Source organism: Sinohyriopsis cumingii, chromosome 15 (genome assembly GCF_028554795.1).
Source record: "Sinohyriopsis cumingii isolate HCF-2022 chromosome 15, ASM2855479v2, whole genome shotgun sequence".
Taxonomy (NCBI): Eukaryota; Metazoa; Mollusca; class Bivalvia; order Unionida; family Unionidae; genus Sinohyriopsis; species Sinohyriopsis cumingii.
Genome location: NC_142975.1, coordinates 14,336,428 through 14,363,090, shown reverse-complemented (window position 1 = coordinate 14,363,090; position 26,663 = coordinate 14,336,428). Strand labels below are relative to the sequence as shown.

At 35.0% G+C, this 26,663-nt stretch overlaps 1 protein-coding gene across 1 annotated transcript in view; it reads right to left on the bottom strand.

Annotated features, from left to right (window-relative positions):
* Positions 1–26,308, bottom strand: part of LOC149781289 (uncharacterized) — a 44,744-nt gene extending 18,436 nt beyond the window's left edge. The window contains exons 1-5 of the mRNA XM_089934690.1: positions 26,257–26,308; positions 21,402–21,469; positions 14,556–14,640; positions 12,706–13,035; positions 2,489–2,644 (exon numbers count right to left, since the gene is read on the bottom strand). Coding sequence (XP_089790816.1) covers positions 2,489–2,644; positions 12,706–13,035; positions 14,556–14,640; positions 21,402–21,469; positions 26,257–26,308 — 691 coding nt within the window. The remainder of the gene's footprint in view (positions 1–2,488; positions 2,645–12,705; positions 13,036–14,555; positions 14,641–21,401; positions 21,470–26,256) is intronic.
* Positions 26,309–26,663: the final 355 nt, after the last annotated feature.

The following is a 26,663-nucleotide window of genomic DNA, read 5'->3' as shown; positions in this document are numbered from 1 at the left end:
GGAGGTGTGTGCTATTCTCTGACAATACTTTTGATGTCTTCAAAGTGACATCTCTGTGAATGTGAAGCAACTCGGATGACAATACTGTGGCCATAGACAATACATCTCCTGATATCTTAGCACCTGCTTCCAGTAACTGTTCCAAAGCTGCAGCTGATAAAGTCTCTTCCATCAAAAGGCTGAAGGATACAGAGAACAGGTTTACATGTGAAGCTATTGTCACAAGCAACCTGGTCTTAGCATCTAAAGCATCTAATGTTTTCTCAGAGAGGCAGCCAAATGAAGCCAACAAAATCCCCCCTTTGCAAAGCTGTTGGGGGAGGGGAGCGGGGCAGGGCTTAACTGGCCAGGTGTGGGAATGGACTTTATAGCTGGAAGCTGAAAGCAAGGGTCTCAGAGCAGCAGGAGGGTCTAACTACCCATTGTGCTGTCTTACAGATTCTTGCTGACTGTTAAACCCATGGACATTGATGATTTCAACATGAACGTGTTCCATATTGTCAGTGGACACAGTTTGGGTATGCACTCTGATGGAGGGTCACCCTTTAGGAGCAAGGCATAAGTCAGGAACATGAATCTAGGTGTGCAATCGGCACAATACAACCTCTTCTCTGCAATTTGTTCTATACATGGGATGCCATTTTCCAGTATTGGGTTTGATGTTATGAAGCTTGTTTGTGAAGTTTTCATTCCTCATGTTTAACCAAATAGAAAGAACATGCTGATTTGATAAAACATCTTGATGTAGTACATGAAATTATCCATTCAGAAATGGATAACCACAGGGATAGCTTTGTCTGCCCTTTCATTATCCTTAATATCAATGTGACTGGTCAGTCAACATTACCAATACTTTTGTTCTGTTAAGATTGGTAAATTCTGCAAAGTTTTCAGTGTGGAAACAGCAATATAAAAAGTATAGGTTATTGACTGAGTATTAAAAATGATTGGTCCCAAGTACATGGGGAAAAGGATGCTGAGCTTGCAAGGGTATCCAATGACAGATGAACGTGACCCAATATTTTTCAATACTCAGTCAATAACCTTTTTTTATTATATATTTAATAACAAGCATATCAATTGTTTTCTTATGTAAAAGGAATTATAGAACTTAAATGATACAATTTTGTTTTGTTTCATAATTTACATGTACACTGTATTTCAATTTATGAATGAAACCTGTCACTGCACATTAATATACACTATTTTACTACTATGAAAGCGTGTGTCAGCTGAGAACAAAACTTAGCTTGCTAAAGAGAAAAACAGTTAGCCAGAGAAAAACAATGTAATATTGATATAAGAAACAAATATTTATGTGAGGAAAATATGGTTCAAAATATCAATGGAAACTGAAGCTATAATTGTACAAGATGTGCCAGAAAAACTTCCTGAGTGGGCTATGATCGTTTATAGATAATGCTGAAGAAGTACTTTGGTGGGAGGGGGGTACATTTGGAACAGTCGTGTGCGTCATGATTTAAGAATATTCCTTCTGCTTCTATTAGTTTAAAGTTGTACGCCTTGACTGATGAAGTATTTTGTTTCCTGTGATCCACAGGATTTTATTGGTGGCATGTCTCTAGCATTGGAGACTGTGGTTAACTGATTTTGTCATGATGGAGTGATTCATGATTCTACTCTAAAGTCACACATTAATTTCACCAGCAACCTTCACAAATGACACTGAGGTTATTGTGTCCCACTGCTCTAAGGTAATACCTTAAAAGAAGGATTGATATTCACTTTGAAATTGCTGACTGTTTCACAAGATTCCAAGTATGAGATAAAATTATGTTATTCAGATTGAATAAAAGTGCACTCTTCAAGTGAAACTGTATGTTCTTGAACCTGCTGATTGATACAGTGTATCTAATGCTAGAATGATGTGTTCTCTCTCTCTCTCTCTGTTTGTAATTCTATAATTCTTGCAATATTAATGTCTTTGTATGTAGACCTATTCACAGGTTCTTTACTTAATTTGTGGTAACTACAGTAGATATTTTCTTTTAAAAAAGTTCCATTTTGGATGAGAGCTATTTTCATTATATAAAGAGTGATACCAAACATCATCAGTCTCATACGGCCGATTCTCTGGTACTGGTGTCAGTATGTCACTAACATTTCTTGCGTCTCATTGCCACTTTGGTATTGTGCCTTATATGATTTTGAATGAAAATTTCCACAACCTAGACTGACCCTCCACTTTATCTCTTCCTCAAACGGTTGAAGAAATAAATCTATCGTTTTTGAACTTCTCTCAAGCAATACTTTGGAAACGTCAACATTTTATACACAGTCATTGTTCATTACTATTTTTTTTTCAATGTAGACAAAAGTAGTTCTCCAAACGTGGGCACGTAATTACCATACAATGAAATGGTGAATATTTTTACTTAACTCTGGTCAATATGGCTGTTTATTGACCTGTAGCATACCATGTTAAACAAATGGGACTATTTATGAAATATATAATAAGCATTATTACCGATTGCACATACTGTGTTGTTAATAGTTGTGCACTCTGATATCACAAAGCCGATGCAAGTACTGCAGTTCTGACACTGTTGTATGCTTGTGGAGATATTGGAAAACGTCTTGCCAGGAATGCAGGGTTCACATACTGTATCACTGATGGGGGTTCCTGAAATTCAAATCAGAAAATTTTTAAATCTATATGATCAGACAAAGACAAATGCAGCTTAAATATAAGAAAGACAGTCAGTATATGTTTGTTTCAGCCTGATGACACCGAAACCCTTAAAATCAAACAATTTTACACAACACAAAGGTAACTACAGTCCCTTCAAACAATATGACACATTTTTTTAAATTTAAACTGACAGAATCATATTAGAAAATAAATATGACTTAAATTTATTGTACTAACTTTTTATATGTATAGCACCTGGTAAAAGTGCTTATTTCAATGTATATTATAAAAAACTAAATTACCTAAGCAGAATTCATGATTTTTGTAATACAGAGCTAGTCCTTGAACAATATATTCTGGTAATTTAGCATAACACATTTTGACTGTTTCTAACTTTAGATTGTACTTTTCAACAATATCATGATCAAATAAAACTTCTGGCTATTATTTTATGGCTTTTTGGTTCTCATGATTTCATTCTTATGATTGTATGTACTTTCACTCTACTCCGTTGGCCTAGTGCAATTAAGTATAAATACACATATTATAACACAAATGCAATTAGGTATAAATACACAAATCACAATGAAGAGTAAAACATTGACTAAACTACTTAAATTTATATGTGATATTTATTTTAAATTAGATTTCTGTTTGCTCTAGCTAGAATCCAATCAACAAATACTACTCTGCATTAAATAAGCAAGCATACAAAATACTAATCAAGACATACTACCATGATCTACATTACATGGTCAAACACATTTACTAAAATTACATCACACAAACACATCATTGGCAGCCATTAATATTTATAATGCCTACAAGCTGTACTTACCCAAATAATCAGTTTTACACTAGTATAGCCAGCATGATTTTTGTAGCTTATTACATAATTGTGTTGATTACACTCAGTAATGCAGGGATCTGAAAACAATTATCACTCTCCTTAGATTGTAGACATGCAGTATCATGAAGTGAGTGTTCTAGTTGTTGATTGTGTCTACAATACACATTTTGATGAAGAGCAGGAACTAGGTCATGTTCTTGCTGTTATGAGTTTAATGCCATTTTTCAGCACATGACAGGCTATACATGGCAACTGTTATGTTTGGCAGAGGAAGAAACTGGGAAAACTCTGGGAAGAACCTTTTGGGCCTGTCACAAATCATCCGAGAGCACCACTTGAAAGGTGACAGCACATGCTCCACACTTTGTTTTGAGAACAAAAGTTAATTTTGAGATGAGTGCATTCAGTTATATGTGCCATGCTGATATTTTGCATTTATGATACATGTGCCATGCTGATATTATGCATGCATGATACATGTGCCATGCTGATATTATGCATGCATGATGAGTAAGATATTGATAATCATCCAGTCGATATACATGGCATCCCATCTACCTGACAGTACAGGCCCTCACTCTGATTCCCCTTAATTTCAGATACAGTCTTATTCTTTTATTTTAGGTACAGTCAGACCCTCACTCTGATTCCCCTTAATTTCAGGCACAATGCAGGCCCTCACTCTGATTCCCCTTTATTTCTAGTACAGTGCAGGCCTTCACTCTGATTGCCCCTTATTTCAGGTACAGTGCACTGCTAGGCTCTCACCATGAATCACCCTTTATTTCTAGTGCAGTAAAGGCCCTCACTCTGATTCCCCTTTATTTCTAGTACAGTGCAGGCCCTCACTCTGATTGCCCTTTATTTCAGGTACAGTGCAGGCCCTCACTCTGATTCACTCTTTATTTCTAGTACAGTGTAGGCCTTCACTGTGATTGCCATTTATTTCAGGTACAGTGCACTGCTAGGCCCTCACCCTGATTCACTCTTTATTTCTAGTGCAGTAAAGGCCCTCACTCTGATTGCCCTTTATTTCAGGTACAGTGCAGACCCACACTCTGATTCACTCTTTATTTCTAGTACAGTGCAGGCCTTCACTCTGATTGCCTTTATTTCAGGTACAGTGCACTGCTATGCCCTCACCCTGATTCACTCATTATTTCTAGTGCAGTAAAGGCCCTCACTCTGTATGGCCTTTATTTCAGGTACAGTGCAGGCCCTCACCCTGGTTCACCCTTTATTTCTAGCATATTGCAGTCCTTCACTGACTGCCCTTTATTTATAGTACAGTGCAGGCCTTCACCCTGATTCACCCTTTATTTCAGGTCCAATTGCCATATATACATTTGTATTTTTTGCAAGGTAATGCAGCTTTAAGGTGATATTTCATTTAGAATAAAACGACTGCTACAGAATTAATATTCTATAAGATAAAACATGAATCATTAAATTCAACCTATCAGTAACTATTACAGCATAAAAAACTATTAATTACCTTTCAGTTTTAGATACACCGCTCCAGTGGCCTAGTGGTTAGAGCGTCCACCTCGGATGCGGGAGGTTGTGGGTTTGATCCCCTGCCAAGTCATACCAAAGACTTACAAAAATGGTACTAACAGCTGCCTCGCTTGGCGCTCAGCATTAAGAGGTTAGTGTTAGGACTGGTTGGCCCGGTGTCAGGATAATGTGACTGGGTGGGACATCATGCTACATGTCTGCGCATGATGCCCCAGTGCTAGACATCACTATAAACTGCCACATTGCAGACATCATAGCGATATGACTGAAAAATTGTTAAAGCTACGTTAAAAATCCAAATCACATCACATCACACTTCAGTTTTAGACCTAACTACAGATAATAATATGAAAGACTGACCATCACATAATATGAAAGACAGTCTATCACATAATATGAAAGACAGATCATCACATAATACAAAAGACAGGACATCGTATAATATGAAAGACAGATCATCACATAATATGAAAGACAGACCATCACATAATATGAAAGACAGACCATCACATAATATGAAAGACACGCTATCACATAATATGAAAGACAGATCATCACATAATACGAAAGACAGAACATCGTATAATATGAAAGACAGAACATCACATAATATGAAAGACAGACCATCACATAATATGAAAGACAGGCCGTCACATAATATGAAAGACAGACTATCACATAATATGAAAGACAGATCATCACATAATACGAAAGACAGAACATCGTATAATATGAAAGACAGAACATCACATAATATGAAAGACAGACCATCACATAATATGAAAGACAGGCCATCACATAATATGAAATACAGACCATCACATAATATCAAATACAGACCATCACATAATATGAAAGACAGAACATCACATAATATGAAAGACAGTCCATCACATAATATGAAAGACAGGCCATCACATAATATGAAAGACAGGCCATCACATAATATGAAATACAGACCATCACATAATATCAAAGACAGACCATCACATAATATGAAAGACAGAACATCACATAATATGAAAGACAGACCAGACCATCACATAATATGAAATACAGACCATCACATAATATCAAAGACAGACCATCACATAATATGAAAGATAGACCATCACATAATACGAAAGACAGACCATCACATAATATGAAAGACAGACCATCACATAATATGAAAGACAGGCCATCACATAATATGAAAGACAGACCATCACATAAGCTCTCCTGGTCTATCACAAGTAGAGTCAAAATTAAAAAATTAAAAAATATAATTAGAAATTCAACTATGTTAAATCTAATTCTTCCCATTAGATCATGATTCAAATTTGATGTAATAAATTCTAAACTGATAAAAATATTCTACATTAAAACTAAAAAATCTTAGTGTTTAAATGTTATACCAGTGTTGTCTCCCCTCCTCCACCTGAAGCTAGGGGATGAGAACCCATCAGTACAGTCATTGTAGAAACACACGATGAGTTAGAAAAGTACATGGAAATGTTTTGATTAAAAGGCAATGCAATTTAACACTTTTTCCAATAATCTGGGATCCAAAAAATAGAAATACTTAGGTACTACATGAATATCTATAGAGTCCAAGCAAGGTCAGAAATTTAGGGAGGAATTACTTCACCCTCTAAGGTCTAAGATGGAAAACATTTGAACTCCAAGAGAGATTTTTGTTTGAATGAGCAAATAATTTGCTATTATGACACACTTATATTTCAAGAATGTTTACATGTAAATGTATGCATGCATATACAGTAACACACCTAGAAAGTAACAGAGGGATACCCTGTACCCTGTTGTTCTCAATGCCCATCTCACTGACCCCACTGTGTGCCCTACTGCCCCTTTAGTAAGGGTCAGTATTATCATTTTGATGGGTCAGCATTATCATTTTGAGCCATGGTGGGTCAATGGTTTGTATGCTGGACTCACAACTGAAAGGGTGGATGTTCGAATCTTACCACTGGACCAGCCTGGGTCACCGATCATGTTGTGTCCTTGGGCAAGACATGTTACTCCAATTACCTTGGCACTGAATAACCTACTTGTGTTGCTGTGCTGTTAAGCACAAAATAGAAAGCATTTTCATCTGGTTATTTAGGATCAAGGAGATGTTGGAATGAATGTGTTTGCAAAGTTTTACTGCAACCTTAATGACATTAGTACCTGTAACAAACTTGCCAACAAAAACAGGATGTCAGGTTAATGCCGTCATTGTATGTTTTTCTGGTCTTTGACCATTAGAACTAAAAGTTGCTGCCAAGCATTCAATATTTTGCAGTAAACTAAACAAAACAAAACAAAAATGATAAAAGAAATCTTTAAAAGTTTGACTTAAACAAACCTATAGTATCCATTTGATGTTCTGCAGTTGTACAAAATGAGGTACAGGAGGCTGATAAATAGCAGGCACAAATTTCCATTATTTGTCAAAGATAAAGCAACAAATATATATCATCTCTTGAGATGGACTGAGCATTCCATGCATGAATTTTATCCGAAATATTTGACACACCAAATAAAAAACATCAATAAAAATGTCTATCATCAATTCTTATTTTAAATCTCAAAGAGGAAAAAAAAATCAGAAATATTCATGCAATGAACACTATATGACTTAACAAGTTTCTTGTATGGGTAATGCATGACTCGGTTGTTAAATTCGGAAGGCAGTTGAAAGTGGAGGTTTAACTACATACATATATATATTTTGATTAGAATGTGAACTATTACATATGCAATACTGCATACCATCAAATGAAGCAAAGAATAAATTTATAAAGATATTATATTACCATTTTCATGAGTCCCTATTGTAAGAAAAATGAAAATGAAATTACCAGAATTGATAGATGATTTAGATATTAAACTAAGCTGTTTGTAGAGAGATAAACAACTGTATATAAGCTGTTTGTAGAGAGATAAACAACTGTATATAAGCTGTTTGTACAGAGATAAACTACTGTATATAAGCTGCTTGTACTCAGAGATAAACAGTTGTATATAAAAGAAGTTACACATAATATTGTTGAGATATTCTGATTGTGTTAGGAATGACAGGAAATGCTTCTGAATACTGTACATCCTAATATTGAGGTCAAATAGGTCATACAAGTAATTTTATTGAAACCTTGGTAGAACGGTCATTACATAATTTAAGGTCAAGGTCTTTATTGTAGTGTACAGCATGCACCATTAGTATAAATTACAAGAAATTTGGGCTAGCGGGAGGCCTTCTGTCAAAATGTCTTCAAATTCTATTGATTATTTATTAAAAGTGTTGTCGGGAGTTTCCTATTGTAGAACCATTTATATAAAATGTAAAGATCTTAAAACTAGGATGCATTGTTTTAAATTCCTGTGCCACTTCAGAAAAGAGATAATTTAAAAGGTTTTGGTCTTCGTACTGATGATAATGCTGTATGGTAGATTGTCATCATTTGTACACAACTGAAAGGATTTTATGTCTGGCCGATTCCTGTCAAATCTGGTGAAATTCTGTGCAGTGGTTTTGATAAGAAATGCTGCAAAGGTCTTGTGTTTTTAACAATGGATGCCATATAAATATTGACTTATTACCATTCATACAAATTTGAAATAATTTCTGTATGGAAATGATCCTGTCAAATGGTCAAATTGTGTTAAGCAGATTTCAACAAGGCCTGTTTTTAAAAAGTTTTCTACTTTTGAAATGGTAGCTACAGTGTATGGCAGTTCTAAATCGTCTGCTCAAAAACTGAATCACCTTGAAGCCATAAAGGTTTGTATCAAATTTGGTCAAATTCTGGTCAGCATATTATATATTATGTTTGCCTCAGAATATACACTTCAGGCAGACCTTACAAAAGGTATACTTGAGTTACATTACTTGAGGCATACCTCTGAAGAACCCATTACCCATGAGGACATACCTAAAATTCAGCAAGAGAGGTAACTCTTACAAAACAAGGTATCAGACATTAAATGACAACTGACAATACAATGGCAAATCACACACTAGCACTAAAAATATGTAGCTGGCAACTGGCTGCCACGGCACTGGATATATTTTGGCATTTGTGCCAGTTTGCTCTCATATTCTGGCATCACAATGGCAATACACATACAGCAGAAAAGCAAACTTAAAGTACAGTTACAAATCAGATCTAGACATTTTTCAGACCTGCAACATCTAATAACAAACAGGCAAAAAAGAACTTGGAGCAACTGGCAAGAAATGTCTTTAGGACAATAAATTGGTATAAATATATCTTACAACAGACTGAAAATCTTAGCAAACTCAATCTACTGTCAAAGGTTCAAACTGTTAGAAATGTATTGTCATTTTGTTGTTAGACAGGCTTCTTGTCAGTGTTGTCAATATCTGATAACATACTGGCAACACACAAAAAAATAACAGTTTTGTCAGAGTGTAATTAGTTGCTACATTCCTTGTCAGTGTAGTGTCAGTTCATGCTACTAATGTATTACCAGCTGTTATGGTTTTTTTGTTTTTTTTCAAATCGCAGTAGCTAACAATAGAATTGTAACATATATGGCAAGAAAATGTATATTCTGGTAATACACAGTAAAATATCAGACAACTGACTGAAAACCTACAAATTCCAGTCTCTTGTTAGATGTTTAGACTGTCATCAGTGTATTGTCCTTTTCCTTTGAGACAAACAAATTATTTCCCATGCACTGGGTATATACTGTCAGACTGAATTTTCTTGTACTCGACAATTTTAAATGAACAACATGCAGTGAAATCAACTGACCTGACCATTTTAAGGAATGGCTAAATACATCTTTCTGTATTATTTTCGATGTTGTTATTCACTGTAAATATTTTACCTAACAATATGCAGGTATGAAACTTACAATACACCAACAACACAGTGACATGAAGATGACTGTATCTGACAGATGCTGGCAATGCACTGACAATATAATGAAAATAAAAACTTTTGCAAGGGTTGTACCACTGATTTTACCTTTCTTAGAGGTGTATTTTACACAAACTTCAGACGTCATATCTCCAATATACCATTAAAAAAACTGCTACATTGTTGTACCTAAAAATATAAACACCACACTGTACCTTGGATATTCCATTTTGTGAGATACAAGTCATATGTATTGCTTTAGTACGGTCTGCATCACTGCAGAAAGAAAATGATAAAAATCCACTTCGGTACAATGCCGGCACAAACACAATAGTCAAATTTTATAAAAATGTTCAGTATAGTGCATGTAGTCCCTAAATGGAACTAATGATCATCCGGCTGAAAGAAATATCCAGGAGTCCAATACAGTATGTGACTGTTTATTTCTTTACTGAAACCATTTGTTATTTTTTTAGCAAAAACAATATTTTTATGACAGCCACCTGGCAGCCATGTTGAATGTAAGGTTGACAAAACTTTCATTTAGGACCAACAAAACACTAAAAAGTTATGTCAATATGACTTTCTGTTTACAAGAAGTAGCAACAGCAAGAATTCCAAGATAGCTGTGGCCATGGTGACTCCCAGTATATTGTACAGCAGATCAGCACCATTTTCATTAAAGACCAACTGTACAATAGAATTCTTTTGCCAAAAATCAGATTTGAATATGACCATCCATCCTAGAGGATTTAACAATGTTGTTGTTGTTGTTGTGGGGTTTAACTCCATTTCTCAGCACAAGATAGGCTATACATGGCGGCCAGTATTAATGGTGGAGGAAGAACCCGGGAAAACCCCGGAAAGATCCACCGACCCACAATAAGCTACTGGCAAGCTTTCTCACATACCCACATAGGCCAAACCCGAGACTCAAACCCATGCAGACAGAGGTGAGATGGCAGTGATCCATAACAGTGAGCGCTTTTGACCACTCGGCCACTCTGGGCCCCTGGATTTAACAATAACAGAATTTTCAAAATGACTGCCATAGTGGCCATACTGGATATTATATTGGTACCATTTTCAATCATAACCAAATACACATCAAGTGAAGTTTACATGTCAAAACAAATTTTCATATGAATTTCCATTGTGATAAAACTGCCTTACATGGTAGCCACATGAACACAGCATTTGACTGGTTTAGTTTAGGATGAACATGACATTACAAAAAGTCTTTTACTGAAAATCACATTCTGATCTGACCATCTTTCAGCAAAAGCAATAAGATTTTCAAGATGGCTTCAGTGGCAGCCACATTAGATTTCCTGGTGACACAATTTTCATTTATATCCACCTAGACCTGGTATGAATGTGTGTGTGTGTGTGTTGTGTAAAGTTTCATGGCAATCCTCCAGTAGTGTATGAGGAGTAATGATAACAACTTTGTTAATGGATGGGAAGACAATGAATAGATGGATGGATAGATGGCAGTTCATGGACAACCAACAGGCCATTCAATAAACTGTTCTGGCTCATGGCTAATATGCTGGGAAGACTTTCATTTCTGATGCATCTAATCCAAATGACTATTGCATAAATTGATGTGGGCTTTTTTCTTCAACTTTCACCTTTAAATGATGCTTTTAGTAAACCTCACCAAAATTAGAATGTTTGACCCTCGTCAAATTAATTTTTGGGAGGTGTTCATTGGTAACTAATGTCAGAAGTAGCCATGACTTTGAAAATCGAGTTTATATAATATGTTCAGAGAAAATAATGGAAGATCTGCACTTTCTTTCCTTTATATAACATAACTGACTCTGTTTTTTGGAAGATTCATTCATTGTGAATTTGAATGAAAAATAAGGCCACTCAAGAGTGACCTGCCCTACCAACCAAAAATAATTGTGTACACTGACCTACGGGCAAAGAATGATCGACAGTAGGCCATGCCATAAGCTCTTCTATTCTATGACCATTAGAGTTACAAATAACTCCTGAAGATTACAATTTCTGATATTTTGATATTATAGAGATGCTGGTTGTATTTGCCATAATTTTCTTCTCTATAGCCACAAAGCACAGCAGGAAAGAAGCTTGAAATTAGCTTATCTCCTAAATTTATAATTTAAAAAAATAGAACTGAATGATTCCAAGGGTCTGTACTAGACATTACATCAGTCATCTACAACACATGCTTCTGAACTAGAATCAGTCGTGATGTATCAGTATAGCATAATGTGTCAGTATAGCATGATGTGTCAGTATAGAGTGATGTGTCAGTATAGAGTGATGTGTCAGGATAGCATGATGTGTCAGTATAGAGTGATGTGTCAGTATAGAGTGATGTGTCAGGATAGCATGATGTGTCAGTATAGCATGATGTGTCAGTATAGAGTGATGTGTCAGTATAGCATGATGTGTCAGTATAGAGTGATGTGTCAGTATAGAGTGATGTGTCAGGATAGCATGATGTGTCAGTATAGAGTGATGTGTCAGGATAGCATGATGTGTCAGTATAGAGTGATGTGTCAGTATAGCATGATGTGTCAGTATAGAGTGATGTGTCAGGATAGCATGATGTGTCAGTATAGAGTGATGTGTCAGGATAGCATGATGTGTCAGTGTATAATGAGTGTCACCTGTGTATATATATAGTATGTACACACACACACACACACACAACTGTCTGTTGTGTGCAGGAGTCTCACATAGCAGCAGTGGGAAATTTTCAAGCACACATCATTTAGAGCAAAAGACTTCAAAGATTTTCTCAAGTAACAATTATATGGTTGAAACATTACCCTGCATTTTTACTCCCTGGCTGGGGGGACAAGGTTTGTGCTTGAAGCATTTCCCATCAACACCACCTTCAAAGTGAAAGCCTGGGTTACACTGGCATTTGATATCTGACGTCTTGCTACATTCCGAGACTTTCGTTGAATAATAATAGGGACAATATGGTGCACAAAGTGCACATGACAATGCCTGGTTACAGGTTGTTTGATAAGTCCCATCTGGACATGGTAAACATCTAGCTGGCATGCCATCTTCCATGCAATCACCAATTTTGTAATTGCCTGGGTTACACATATGGCAAGTCTTGCCATTTTCTGCTCTGTATGTCCCACAGTCTGAAAATGAAAAGGAATCAAACATTTTAGTATTATTAACAATCAGATAAAAAGGTAAACCTCTCATACAAATAAATGTGTGTATAGTTTCACATACACACAAATATGACATGGGCATATTTGAGTAGGCAGTACTGGTAAATATAATTATGTCTGAAAGACTATTTCTCACAGAAATAATGAATTTTTATGTTTTTATTAAAAAAAAAAATATTTAAAAGAATTAAAAATAATCAGCATCTTGATGGGTTAGAGAAAGAAATAACAATTGGCCTGGTAATAATTACTAACATAAGAACATTAATTAATATGACTGTGCAGATGTTGCTGATATTAGCTTCCATACTGTTTAAAGTTTATTCACAGAACTGAAAATACAGAAGTGGAATGCTATTTCAGTCTGGTTTTGGTTTTGTGGGGTTTTCCAGCACATGATTGGCTATACATGGTGGTCAGAATATTTGGTGGAGAGACTTGAACACATGTGGAGTCAGAGGTCAGTTGTTAGTGATCTGTAAGGGTGAGTGCGTTGAGCTAAATGCAACAAAAGCTATCCAAGGGGCTATCTACTATCAGACCCACTCCAAACTCTTTTCTAAGACCAAGGAAAAAACAATTGTCAAGATGCAGCAAGGCCATACATATATACATCAACATATTACAGAAGTAGTACAATAGTTTTCATCTATGTTAAAGCTTTTTAGGAAAATTCAAACATAACAATATTATGGAAATGTTTATTAATGTCAGTTATTTTAATTCGAATGAATCTTCAATACATGCATTCTACAGTCCCATTACTGAAAATCTAATGATTGATGAAATCATAAACTATTCCGAAAGCCTCTTAGGAAAATCTAAAAATAGCTTGTAATTTGCTATAAACAATTATGAATATAAAAAAAAAAATTTCTCCATACAAATTTCTTTTACAATCACCTTCATTTATTACATTTCTCCAATAATGCATATCATTCACCTCTCAATTGTTTAGGTTCTCATAACATGCATTTTCGGAGGAAAAATAGATCATGGGAGCTAACTCTTCTAATGTTTACATCATTGTCAGGTATACTATCTTGAGCTGAGAAATGGCATTAAACCCCATAACAACAACCTATTCAGGTATGATGAGGTTTAACCTGATGAAGTTTGCTCATATCAGAATTTATTTAATGAAGAGTTGGGTATTATATTGAATATATTATTTTTTTGGGTAATGTTAGATCAGAATTCTCAAACTCAAATACCCTGCGGGCCGCAAGAGGGCATTTCTGATGGCCCAAGGGTGGCACCACTTTGTTATGCGAACATTTTACAGACCACAGGATACTGCTTGGCGGGCCACATGCAGCCCATAGGCCATGTGTTTGAGACCCCTGGGTTAGATAGATCTAGTATCTTATAAGCATACCTATCATTAATATATGATCAAATGAAACTGGTTGCTTAAGATTGCCAACCTGATTGCTGATTACCAACCTGAATGTTGATTACCAACCTGATTGTTGATTACCAACCTGATTGTTCCGTCACCTGTACCATGAAAGCTATCAGATGTAGAACTTCAAGAATCATAAATATCTTTCTCACATTTGGGTGAAGCTGAAACAAAAGAAATAAAACTAAAACAAAATCAAACTGAACATCCTAAAACAAATTCCTAGCGAGAGTGTCATGAATGGTACAATGTATGCCTGACTCATTCTTATTAGTCCTCTATGTAGACTTGAGAATGGCACAGCTGACTCTGGAGATTACTGACCAATGGGAGATTACTGACCAATGGGTCTTACTGACCTGGACAATGGTCAAGGTATGCAGTCCTGAGCTAAACTTCCTGTGCAAAAACCATTATTTTCTTATCAGACTTACCATTACTTTGAACGATGACCTTTTCCCCCCAGAACCAATAGGTGTCTTCCGTACCCAAAGTGCAAGCTATTCATGACATTTGTTAGAGGAAACTACTTCAAGACACTTTGTATCATTAATGACTCCTTTTTATATATTACACAGTTATGGACTTTTCTTGAGTGCATTGCATTTTACATTGTTTTTTTGCACTGTGAAACACAATACTAACAGATGCTAAGTGGAGGCTAATGTATTGCATGGCTCAGTAAAACAATGGTATTAAAACAGAGACACTCACAAGTGTTTTATTACTTTCACGATTTAAAAATATCGTCATGCAAGCACATTTAACCAGTTTACATTATTTTTTATGATGTGTCTGTGTGTGCATATATATATATATATATATATATATATATATATATATATATATATATATGTATATATATATATATATAACCTCCAGCTACTGATTAACAAATAGTTCTGACCTATTATAACCTATCAACAAATTTCCTATGACCTATTATAACCTATCAACAAATTTATTTATGTATTTATTGCAGATATTACTAAACCACCTACTAAAGTGACAGAGACCGCTCCGGTGGCCTAGTGGTTAGAGCGTCCGTTTCAGATGCGGGAGGTCGTGGGTTCAATCCCCGGCCAAGTCATAACAAAGACTTACAGACATGGTACTAAGAGCTGCCTCGCTTGGCGCTCAGCATTAAGAGGTTAGTGTTAGGACTGGTCGGCCTGTTGTCAGGATAATGTTGCTGGGTGGGACATCATACTACATGTCTGCGGCATGAGCCCCCCCCCCCCCCCCCCCCCGGTAAACATCACTATAAACTGCCACACTGCAGACATCGTAGCAATATGACTAAAAAATTGTTAAACCTACGTTAAAACTCCAAATCACACACAAACTAAAGTGACCGAGATCATTTAGTCTGGTTCCCGTCATGGTATACCATGCAGAGAACCAGACTACTATTCACATGGATTGGCGACAGGAAAGATCTCGAAGTTGTGAAAGCTGTAGCTTTTATTTTGGACCCTAAAATCTACATTTTCGTCTTCTCCTGTACACTTTGAAAATAAAGGGATAATTTGATGACGATTTCCTGCATAATCCCTGATCATTCACCGTATGCTCTCACAACAGGTGCTCAATCTAAATGAGAACAGTATGACATTTCTTCGCCAGAGAAATGGATTGAGAACACTTATCGACTTATGCCATCTAAAATGAACTGATCTTTTAATCTTTTTAAACTGAAGATGACAAAATTGGTACAGCTTAAAAAAAATTAACGGACGTGCATGGTGTACCGTATCTCGTATGCTATCTTAAAGGTCAAGGTCACAAATTTATATTTAGAGTTTCCCTTGGTTCGTATCTATAAAAACTGTATAGGCCTAATGGTGACATGTAAATAAATGACACCGTGTGTACTTTTTTGACTAAAAGATGTATCGCATACCACACCGCAAGGTCACATTAATGTTTCAAGTTTTCAATCGACCAATCCAGGTAGAGGTGCCTCACGTGCGGAATATTGGCAGAGGATGATAAGGTATGAATATTTACTTCAGCCTGTATCTGAAATAATCACATACATTTAATGCTTGAATGACTCTGTCTTTATATCATTGTTTCTTTCGAATCCACCCACAATGCCACATGAACCCGTTGCCCAGAAACGATAAGGGACCGACCATTGATTTTTAAATCCCGTTGGTTGGGGTGGGAGTGGCGGAATTTTTGGAGAAATAATTCCGGCTCATAAAATAGCTTGAGAAAAAAAAAATCTTTATTTGATTGATAGAAAGAAAAATAACTCATCTTACAATTAATTCCCATTGACAACAATTAATTATCTTGAAGTAAATAAGCAACCGCAATCGGCCATTAACTCTCCATGTTTGTACAGAGTGAAAATACTAATTTTGCACCAATATCCTTAAATGTATCAGCTGTTAAGAAATAAAATGTCAAGATAAATGAAATTCCAGGGGAAAAAAATAGGTAGAAGCAGCACATAGGATTGAGGAATCATCTTTTCCATGTAGTTTTGTCTGGATTCCTGTTATGTATCACAAGGTTTGTAAAATATCGTTTTCAACAACGTTACTTGTAGCTCACGGGTTGTTGTTGTTGTTGTTGTTGTTGTGGGGTTTAACGCCATTTTTCAGCACGATAGGCTATACATGGCGGCCAGTATTAATGGTGGAGGAAGAACCCGGAAAACCCCGGAAAGAACCACCGACCCACGAGAAGCTACTGGCAGGCTTTCTCACATGCCCACATTGGCTGAATCTTAGACTCGAACCGCCGCAGACAGAGGTGAGATGGCAGTGATCCGTAACGAAGAGCGCTTTAGACCACTCGGCCACTCGGGGCCCCTCACGGGTTGTTAGTACTAATGTTAGTAGTCCTACCGTACCTTGGTTCGTATGCGGATCATTGTAATTTCCAAACGTCAGTCGTCTGTACGATGCCTTAGATAGGATGTCTCTGCTATGAATGATCAGTAATGGTTCTGGTTTGGGATAGATACCATAGGTCCGAATCCCATTTAAAAATAGTTCGTAAAATCCCAAACCAAAGTCTATTTTTAGAGTGTTTTGGTAACTACGCTATGTACGGACCTACCCACTCAACTCAGTTTTGGCCAAGTTCCAGCTAAGTTCCGAAAATGTAACCGTTGTTAACTGTACATGTATGTACTTACCTGACAAAGATATTGCTTTTCAAGTATATTGAACGTTTATCAATGGAAAGGCCATCATGCGGAAGATTCAGTGATAGTGAAACAATGTTGTATCATTACATTTATGTTTTTATTTACTCATATAAACAATGAATGTTTATAACACACAGACAAACACACGATCGCGTCACTCGTCTTTCGGATCTGTCATAAGGCGTTCATAGTCTGGTTCCCTGACCTCTCTCCACTCCTCATTTAGAAATCACATTTTTATGTGCATTTCGAGTCTAAATGTGGGATATTCTTGTACACTTTATGCATATCACTTTTCTTAATTAATGTACGATTGTTTTTGTTTTTTTCTGGATACAAAATGGATTTTTGACCCAAAATAGCACGTGATCCAATGTTTACAGAAATGACGTGTCGTTGCGCAGAATTACCCGACGCGCAGAATTGGCCGACATGGCGGGTAGATTGAAGGCGCTGGGTGACTGGTGTAAAATATTGCGTCACATTTATAGACTGAGACAAAGTATTGGATGACTGGGATAGGGTATTGCATGATATTGATACAATGAAAGAAAGTGGTGGGTGACTGGGATGCATCATATTTATAGACTGTGTTCTGGCCAATATAGTTTGAATGAGAATACAGAATGGCAGACCAGGTAATTAATAAATGGAATTAAATGATGGATGACCTTGACATAAAAGGTTGATAACATTGGCTTACTTCTAAGGGATATTAGGAAGAATAATTAACTAGGGTGATGCTGAAATTGTATTTTTATGTGATATTTCGAATCACACGAAGACTTGACTTAACATAATGAAATACATTGCATCATCTTTTTTTTATTAGTATGCCCCGTAAAAGGTTGAACTCTGGGTTCAGGAACACCATTCCAAAGCCACCTTACAATTAAACGTTTCTGGTTCGTAGACAATAATGGGACAATAATTATTATGCACGAAAAAAGAAAATAAAACACGCACGCATGCACACATACGTATAACATGCAATCTCATTAGACACACTAGTATACAGCGTTTAGGTGACGTATACTTTGTGCTGTTACAGTATTGGTTCCTGTTTAGCATTACATCGGACACAAATAAATATAACGAAATACACAAGTTACATGTTTCCCATTTTTCAAGAATTTGTCCTCATCTTTATTTAACTTAGCAGTGTATTTTGCAATGTTCTTATGCATTTCAACAATTTGCTTAATAAATGGAAGGCTTTTGCGTTTATGCAAATATAAATATAATATTTATCTGAAATAATCAACAAATTGTACAACATGTTTAGTTGTTCACTTCATATATATATATATATATATATATATATATATATATATATATATATATATATATATACACACACACACACAAATGTACAATATTTGGGCAACAACGTGCAAAATGCTTAGCACAACGATACCAAAACTTTAACGTAATATTACAAAGTTTTACAAGTCAAACTCTCGAGGAGTTTGCATTCTATTTTTAAAACAACTTTGAGTATGACATAAAAACATGTAAAATGGATCCTGTTGGTTATCTTATTGCATTAAATATTCAAATTTGTGAAAAGAACTTCCGTTTAAGTAATGTATTTGGGAAATATAATGATGGTCCAGAATTTTACATTGATATAAATGCTATTATCCATGAATATGAAAATGAATCTACTATTATATGTGCGGACTTTAACTTAGTTCAAGATCCAGTATCAGAAATATACTTTTAAAAATATAAATAACAACAATACTAGTTAGTTAGTTAGTTAGTCCTCTTCATCCCATCTGGGACATAAGGCTGCAACTATCTTCCACCATCAAGGTCGGCTTTGTGCAATGATTGTGCCTCGCCCCAGGAAAGCCCCATCTCTTCCAGCTCGGTCATCACTCTCCTTCGCCAGATTATCTTTGGCAGTCCGCATTTGCGCTTACCAGCTGGTGTCCATCTGAGGGCTAACTTGGGTATCCGTTCTTGGGGCATCCTCATTACGTGCCAAAGCCATTTGATCCTGCCCATCTCGATTTCCAGGGAAATATTGTTACAACCCGCTTTTTCATATAGGTTCACATTGGAGATCTATTGTGGACATTATATTGTCCAGACTTTACGGAGGTTGCTATTGTGAAATAAATTTACTCTGCTCATATATGTATTCACTATTCTCCAACACTCGGAGCCATACAACAGTACCGACTTTACGTTGCTGCTGTAATGTCTGATCTATGTCTTGAGGACTTGTTGGTTTCATTTCTATATATGACGGAGTCTGCTGAAAGCACCGCTAGCGTTATTTAGCCTGCCCTTGATGTCCTTTTTGTAACCGTTATCGTTGTTAATTAGGCTACCAGTCCTTTACAAACTCAAATGCCTCACCATCAATGGTTATTTGATGAGTATCTTTGGCATTTATGCACATCACTTGTTTTGTTTTTTTTGGGGTGGGTGGGTATTGTGTTGCAGGCCAGTCTGTTTAGCGTACTTGCTGAATCTGTCATGTTTCTATTGAAGAGTATAGTGCTTGGAGTAAATTACAGCCAGTTCATCAGCAACGTCCAGATCTTCAAGGTGTGAGAAGAGTGTCCACTGAATTCACTGAATTCCTCTGGCATTATCATTTGTAGCTTGACGCATTATTCTGTTGATGGTGACGAGGAACAGAATGGGAAAGAGGATTCAGCCTTCTTAACACCAGAACACTTTGATATAATCTGAAAAGTCTGTTTTTATTCTTTTTTCGTTGTCTTTGATTTAAAAGTGAAAAAACATTACTATGACACTATATGCAGGAAAAATATGTATTGCATTAAAGAGGTTTGGATCATCTGTCTTATGTAAAAAAGCTTCGAAAAATAAAAAATATATTGTAATCATAGAACAGACGTCCAGTACTCTCGTTTTCACACCTACAAAAAGTGTATTGGTCTTCGGCTAATATGTTAGTTCGTTTCAAAACAATTATTGGTGACAAATATTACATGAATTAATTTAGAGTTAACAGAGCTCAACTTTGCATCCTTATTACAAAGTTTCACCCTGCTATACAATTTAGAACACTCCTCATTACTTATATTTTTATGTCATACTTGCATCCAAGTTTCTTGCTTTGCAGCATGTTTCCTCGTTGCTATATAATAATTAAAAAAAACCTTTGCAAAGAAACTTTAATGGATTTTTTGCAAGTTCATTATAGTATCCTCCTGATTATCAAACTTATTATGAGCCATATGTTTCTCGATTGCATCTTTCTATTAGTCTGAAATTCTAGTTATTAAGGAGAAGTATTTAAAAAGATCTCGTCGCATCCAGTTTTTCGTTTTATCATTTCAACGGTATTATGCTACCGTGAACATAGAATAACCGTTATGAATTTCAATGTCTGCTTCATTCCAGGATTTGTATTGATAGAATAATCTAGGTGGAACAAATGTTGTTTTTTTTTTAAACCGCAAGGATAAATACTCATTTGGACTTTGTGGTTCCTCCTTCCAATTCGATATTGCCAAACTTACATCTATCCCAAAAGTGTTTTTAATGAGCATACCAAATTATTCTAATTTCATTTTCCTAAATGCCATATATCTTTTGTTTCTCTGAATATAGTTGGACTAGCTAAATTTTGCCACTCTCTATCCTTATTTTCCAGTAATCATTTTACCGGTCTCATTTTATTGTACGTAACGAATGAATAAACGTGTATCAGATTTAATCCTCCATCATTCTCTGAGTATACTAGTACACCACAGATAATTCTCTCCACTATACCATCCATACAAACTTAAATAAGGTACGATTTAGTTCTGTCTCAATACTTGCTGATGGATTTGTGAATGCTGAAAAAGATAAATTAATATGGGCAGAACAAGAGCTTTTACATAATTACTTTACCTACTACTTACTGAAAGATATCTCTGATTCCAGCTTTCCGTCGTTCTTTTTGTCTTCATTACTCTCGTCCCATAATTAATTTTCACCATTTGTTTAAAGTGTGGATAAAACTCCATGCCAAGGAGTGTAATTTGGATGACCAGTAAGGGCCATATGGAAATATACTCTTTCATTGGATGATTATTTGTTTCCAATCCTAGGAGCCTTTGTTCTTGTTCTGTTTCTTTACGATATTCTTAGTTGCTTTTAGAGACAGTTTAGATCCATCGAGAAGAATAAAAGTCATCGGCTTACTTACCCAGTTTATACTTACTGATATCAAGGATCAGTCTATCTAAATCCACGGTTTACTTACTAACGTCAAGGATCAGTCTATGTACATCCACGTTTTACTTACTGACATCAAGGATCAGTTTATGTACATCCACGTTTTACTTACTGACATCAACAATCAGTCTATGTACATCCACGTTTTACTTACTGACATCAACAATCAGTCTATGTACATCCACGTTTTACTTACTGACATCAACAATCAGTCTATGTACATCCACGTTTTACTTACTGACATCAACAATCAGTCTATGAACATCCACGTTTTACTTTAAAGTTACAGCTAAAATTTCAACTAAATAAACAAATAAAGCGCAATAGGATCTCCTTCACGACTTTCTCTTTCAAGTCTAACAATGATTACATATTTCCATTGTTTATAACATTACTATTAGAGTTATTACAAAAGTTATTTACACAAATAAATCATATATATTTTCATTTTCTATTTGATCTATGATATCATTTAATAAATTCGTATTTTCTCCACTGAATTTATCCTTCATTAATCCTTTCTGAGTATCGCTAATAATAGACGGAATAACTTTTTTAATGCTAGCTGCAATAGCTCTCGAAAACATTTTAAAGTCAATATTTAGGAGTAATTTGAATCTCCACTACTCAAAATATCTTCCATCTGTTGCATAATTTGGCAGACATGTGATGACTCCTTGAGTCTAAAAATCTGAAAGTTTTTATACGAAGTATCCATAATTTACTGATCTGCGGTAAATCCATCTGTCCCAGACCATTTCCCATTTTCCATCTTTAACTGACTTAACCATGTGGGCCTGTAACATTCATGGATAAATCTTACATGTTAGTATCCGTGAAAACAGCAGGAATTTGATATATAAATGCGCTTACGAAGGAATATATATTCGTATAAAGCAATTAGATATACCTATACTACTGGTATGTCAAACTATGATACGTCTATGGCAGATTAATCCATATAAATAAACATTGGTTTCAACTGTATGTTATTGGTTCTAAAGATCGATGATGAATTTCTACTATACATACACTTTGCACTATATGGTGAGCTAATTTATGTATTCTGATTCCTGGGTCTGTCCTTTCATCAGTGGGGTCAATATTTAAAAACCATGTAATTTCTACCCAGGGTAGCCATGGTGGCTCAGTGATTAAAACAGTGGACAATAGGTTTCTTTATTCTTAGTAATTCAAATCTGAAAGTGTTTCATAAACAAAGCCTACTGAGTTTTCATTTATTAAAAGCTGCGAATACAAAATACAAATTTCAAGCTAAGTTTGGGCTTTTTGGGCTTAACACAATGAATATATGAAATATGATATAATGATGCAGTAACATACAAGCAATAATTACTTTAGGAACTTTAGTATGAAAATAATTATTATAGGTACTTTAGTATGAAAATAATTATTATAGGTACTTTAGTATGAAAATAATTATAGGTACTTTAGTATGAAAATAATTATTATAGGTACTTTAGTATGAAAATAATTATTTTAGGTACTTTAGTATGAAAATAACCATTTAGGACCATGATGACTTTAGTAGGAAAATAACCATTTAGGACCATGAGGACTTTAGAGTAGGAAAATAACCATTTAGGACCATGAGGACTTTAGTAGGAAAATAACCATTTAGGACCATGAGGACTTTAGTAGGAAAATAACCATTTAGGACCATGAGAGTAAAGTCAAAGAATGCAAACAGCAAATTCATTCACAAGACTGCAAACCCTCCAGTTTTTTCTGAACTCATCAAATCCATAGTTTATTACAGCAATCCATATACAGTATTTGTTTTATAATTTTTCTGCAGATTTATATTGCATATTGTTCAATCATTACATTGTACCATCTTCTAATTTATACATCTTATTTTACTAACATTTATGCATCCTACATTCAAAATAATGTTGTCAGTGATATTTTATATTTAGTTTTCTCCAAGGGTGAAAATTCTGATCAATACTAGAACTGTGATTCTCATCTAAGCTAATTTCCCTTGCTTTATATAATTATATAAAACTTATCTTTTCTTATTAACTTACCCTTTAAAATGAACACTTACATTGCCTGTTGATCAGGAACTCTCATATATTTTCACCATGTTATCATTGTATTTTCGTATTTTGACCTCATATTGATAATAAAACTTTTCGATTATGCATTTCAATTATATAAATATTTTCTTGCTTTAGCAGGGAAACTACATATAAAAGATACTTTTTTTTATCAAATGTAGAAACATCCAACTAGGCATATTTTGACAAAAAGTCATTTAAATGTTTTCTGTGTTCATACTGTCATCCAGAAATGATGGCAGATCAATATGCAAACATGCAAAATTATACAAAATCTTTTGTGCAAAAGTTTAGAATGTCTTCAGTCAAATTTGGTTTTGAAAAGTCATTACATATTTTTTATAATTTTTCTGTATTTGAAGGCAGATCAAAACCATAAATTTGAAATAGCTACATGTCAGGATCTGTGTATTCAATTTGTTCAAATTATATTAAGCATGTTTTGAGAAGATATAAATAGTGAATAGATGGCTGACAAAGGGCGATACCAACTAGCTAACTTGGCTTTATAGTTTTGTGAGCTAAAAACTATAAGCGTCTGTTCTAGGGGAGGGGGCTGTTAACTTGATATTCATTTATTTACAAAACAGAAAGCTGCATTTTAAGAAAGAAACCAACAAAAGTGTATCTCTAAATGAATATATATTCAAAACTTGCAGTAAGTCTCCTCTAAATTGTCAATGAGACTGACAATACTTGCTTATTTTTTTCATTTTTTCAGTGTTTTTCCAGGGAACTAAATTATTTGTTAAATTTTTCAAAGCTTGTTGTTTTCACTCTTTCTTTCTTTTGTTACTGTTTATTAGAGCCTAAGCATGTAACAACTAAGGTACTGAGACTAAAAAAAAACTATGTTAGGGTTTAAACTGAGACAAGCAAATCCCAATCAAAAGGTTGCATTATTTGTCTCCCCACAAGGTTATGCCGAGTAAGGAGACAATGTAACCCGATGACAGGGATTTCCTTGTCTTGGTACAAACACCAACATACAATTATTTTTCTCACCTAAATATTTCCAATTAAATCAAAATAACCCTGCACTTTTGTAATTTAGTTAACATATTCAAAGCTCAGTATTATTCATCAGGTATTATTATTGCTTCTCACTTTATATAAAGGTCATTATGTTTTGTAATCTTTCATGAAATCCTGAATAACTATCTAAGTAGAATCTAGCTATATGTGCCACACATAGCTATATATGCTGTTCTTAGAATAGGGAGAAAAAAAACCCAAAGAAAAATGTTATAATTATTAGGTGTTGCAAGTATCGAGTAACAATGTGTGCCTTGAGCCATGAGCTATTGTTGTTCATAATATAGTAATTTATATGAATATGTTAATGAGGGCAATGGGGCAAATGATTGACACTAATTAAACAAGTTCTACACATGAAAAACTAGAAACCATCTGATATTATGTTCCCCTCATAGAGGATGTCTAATTCATCTTGGAAATTAATATTTTCTTTCATGGAAATATGATATGTGTTGCTATAAACTACATATAAAAAAAATTGTGGAATAGTGCATGGACTGATGAATGAACCACTCTGGTTGCTAAGAGCATGAAGTTTCATTTGTTTAAATTTTGCAGAAGCTCTTGAGATAGTCTGGAAATTTTATTTTTTGTAGTCATTGATGTGTATAGCCTGTGGGCTTGGGGACAGTGTTTTATGTGATTGTTTATTCCACACAGCATCACAAATTTTATCCTATCTGTTTCTCAGTAAATTTTCAGGTCAGTGTGTAAATAAATGTAGCTAACAGTATCTAAAAGAATTTCACAGTTTAAAACTAATTCGGTAATTTTAGAAACATTGAATGCCACTAACCTGAAAGTTTACTGAGTTAGGCCTATAGACAGAATAAAATTCATCATGCTGTGAGGAACAAACTATGGTTTCTATCTTAATATCAAATAGCTCTAATTTGTGTGTGTATAAGTGTGTATGTGTCTCTCACAATGTTTTATATGGTGTATTCTTAAAGCTGGTGAGACCTTAAGTTGGTCTGTGTTGTTTTATATATCTGTTGATGTTGTTTGATCTTAGAACAACTCCATCAGGAACACCAGAAGACAGCAAGGGTTTCTTCCCTTGAAAAGTAGATTCTAGCACATAGACACCATGACTGAGACACCATGACTGAGACAACCTGACTGAGATAAGTACTTAATTATTTTTTTAACTGTAAAGAAAATATTCAAATTTAAAATATAAAAATGTAGAAGGTCTTGTAGGCGAGCATAAGTATCGTAATTAATACCAGTTCTTTGTAAAATAAATGACAATCATTCATGATTATGCTAATTAAACTTACACAGGAGTATCCACTTTCTCTTAATGTTCTCATTCTCAGTTTTTGTACCCATTTTAGATGTAAGGTAGTAGTTCCATAAAGTTGTTTTGGGTCAGTTGGTTTCTCAAGCTTACTTTCAGCAATCGTACCAATTTACAACTCATCCAATATTTAGGTCTCCAGTCATTACCTTAAGTTTTATTTGGGGGAATAGGAACTCAAAATATTTTTCTACCTGAATTTTCCTGCATCTTGGCTACAGCCTAATTTATTACAAGGGCTCATTTTGCTTTACTTTCTATTGGAAAGTAGTTTATCACCTTCAGACTCAGCTATGAAATAATTCCATCTCTCTCTCTCTCTCCCTCTCTCTCTCTCTATATATATATATATATATATATATATATAAAGAGATAAAGATTGTTAAT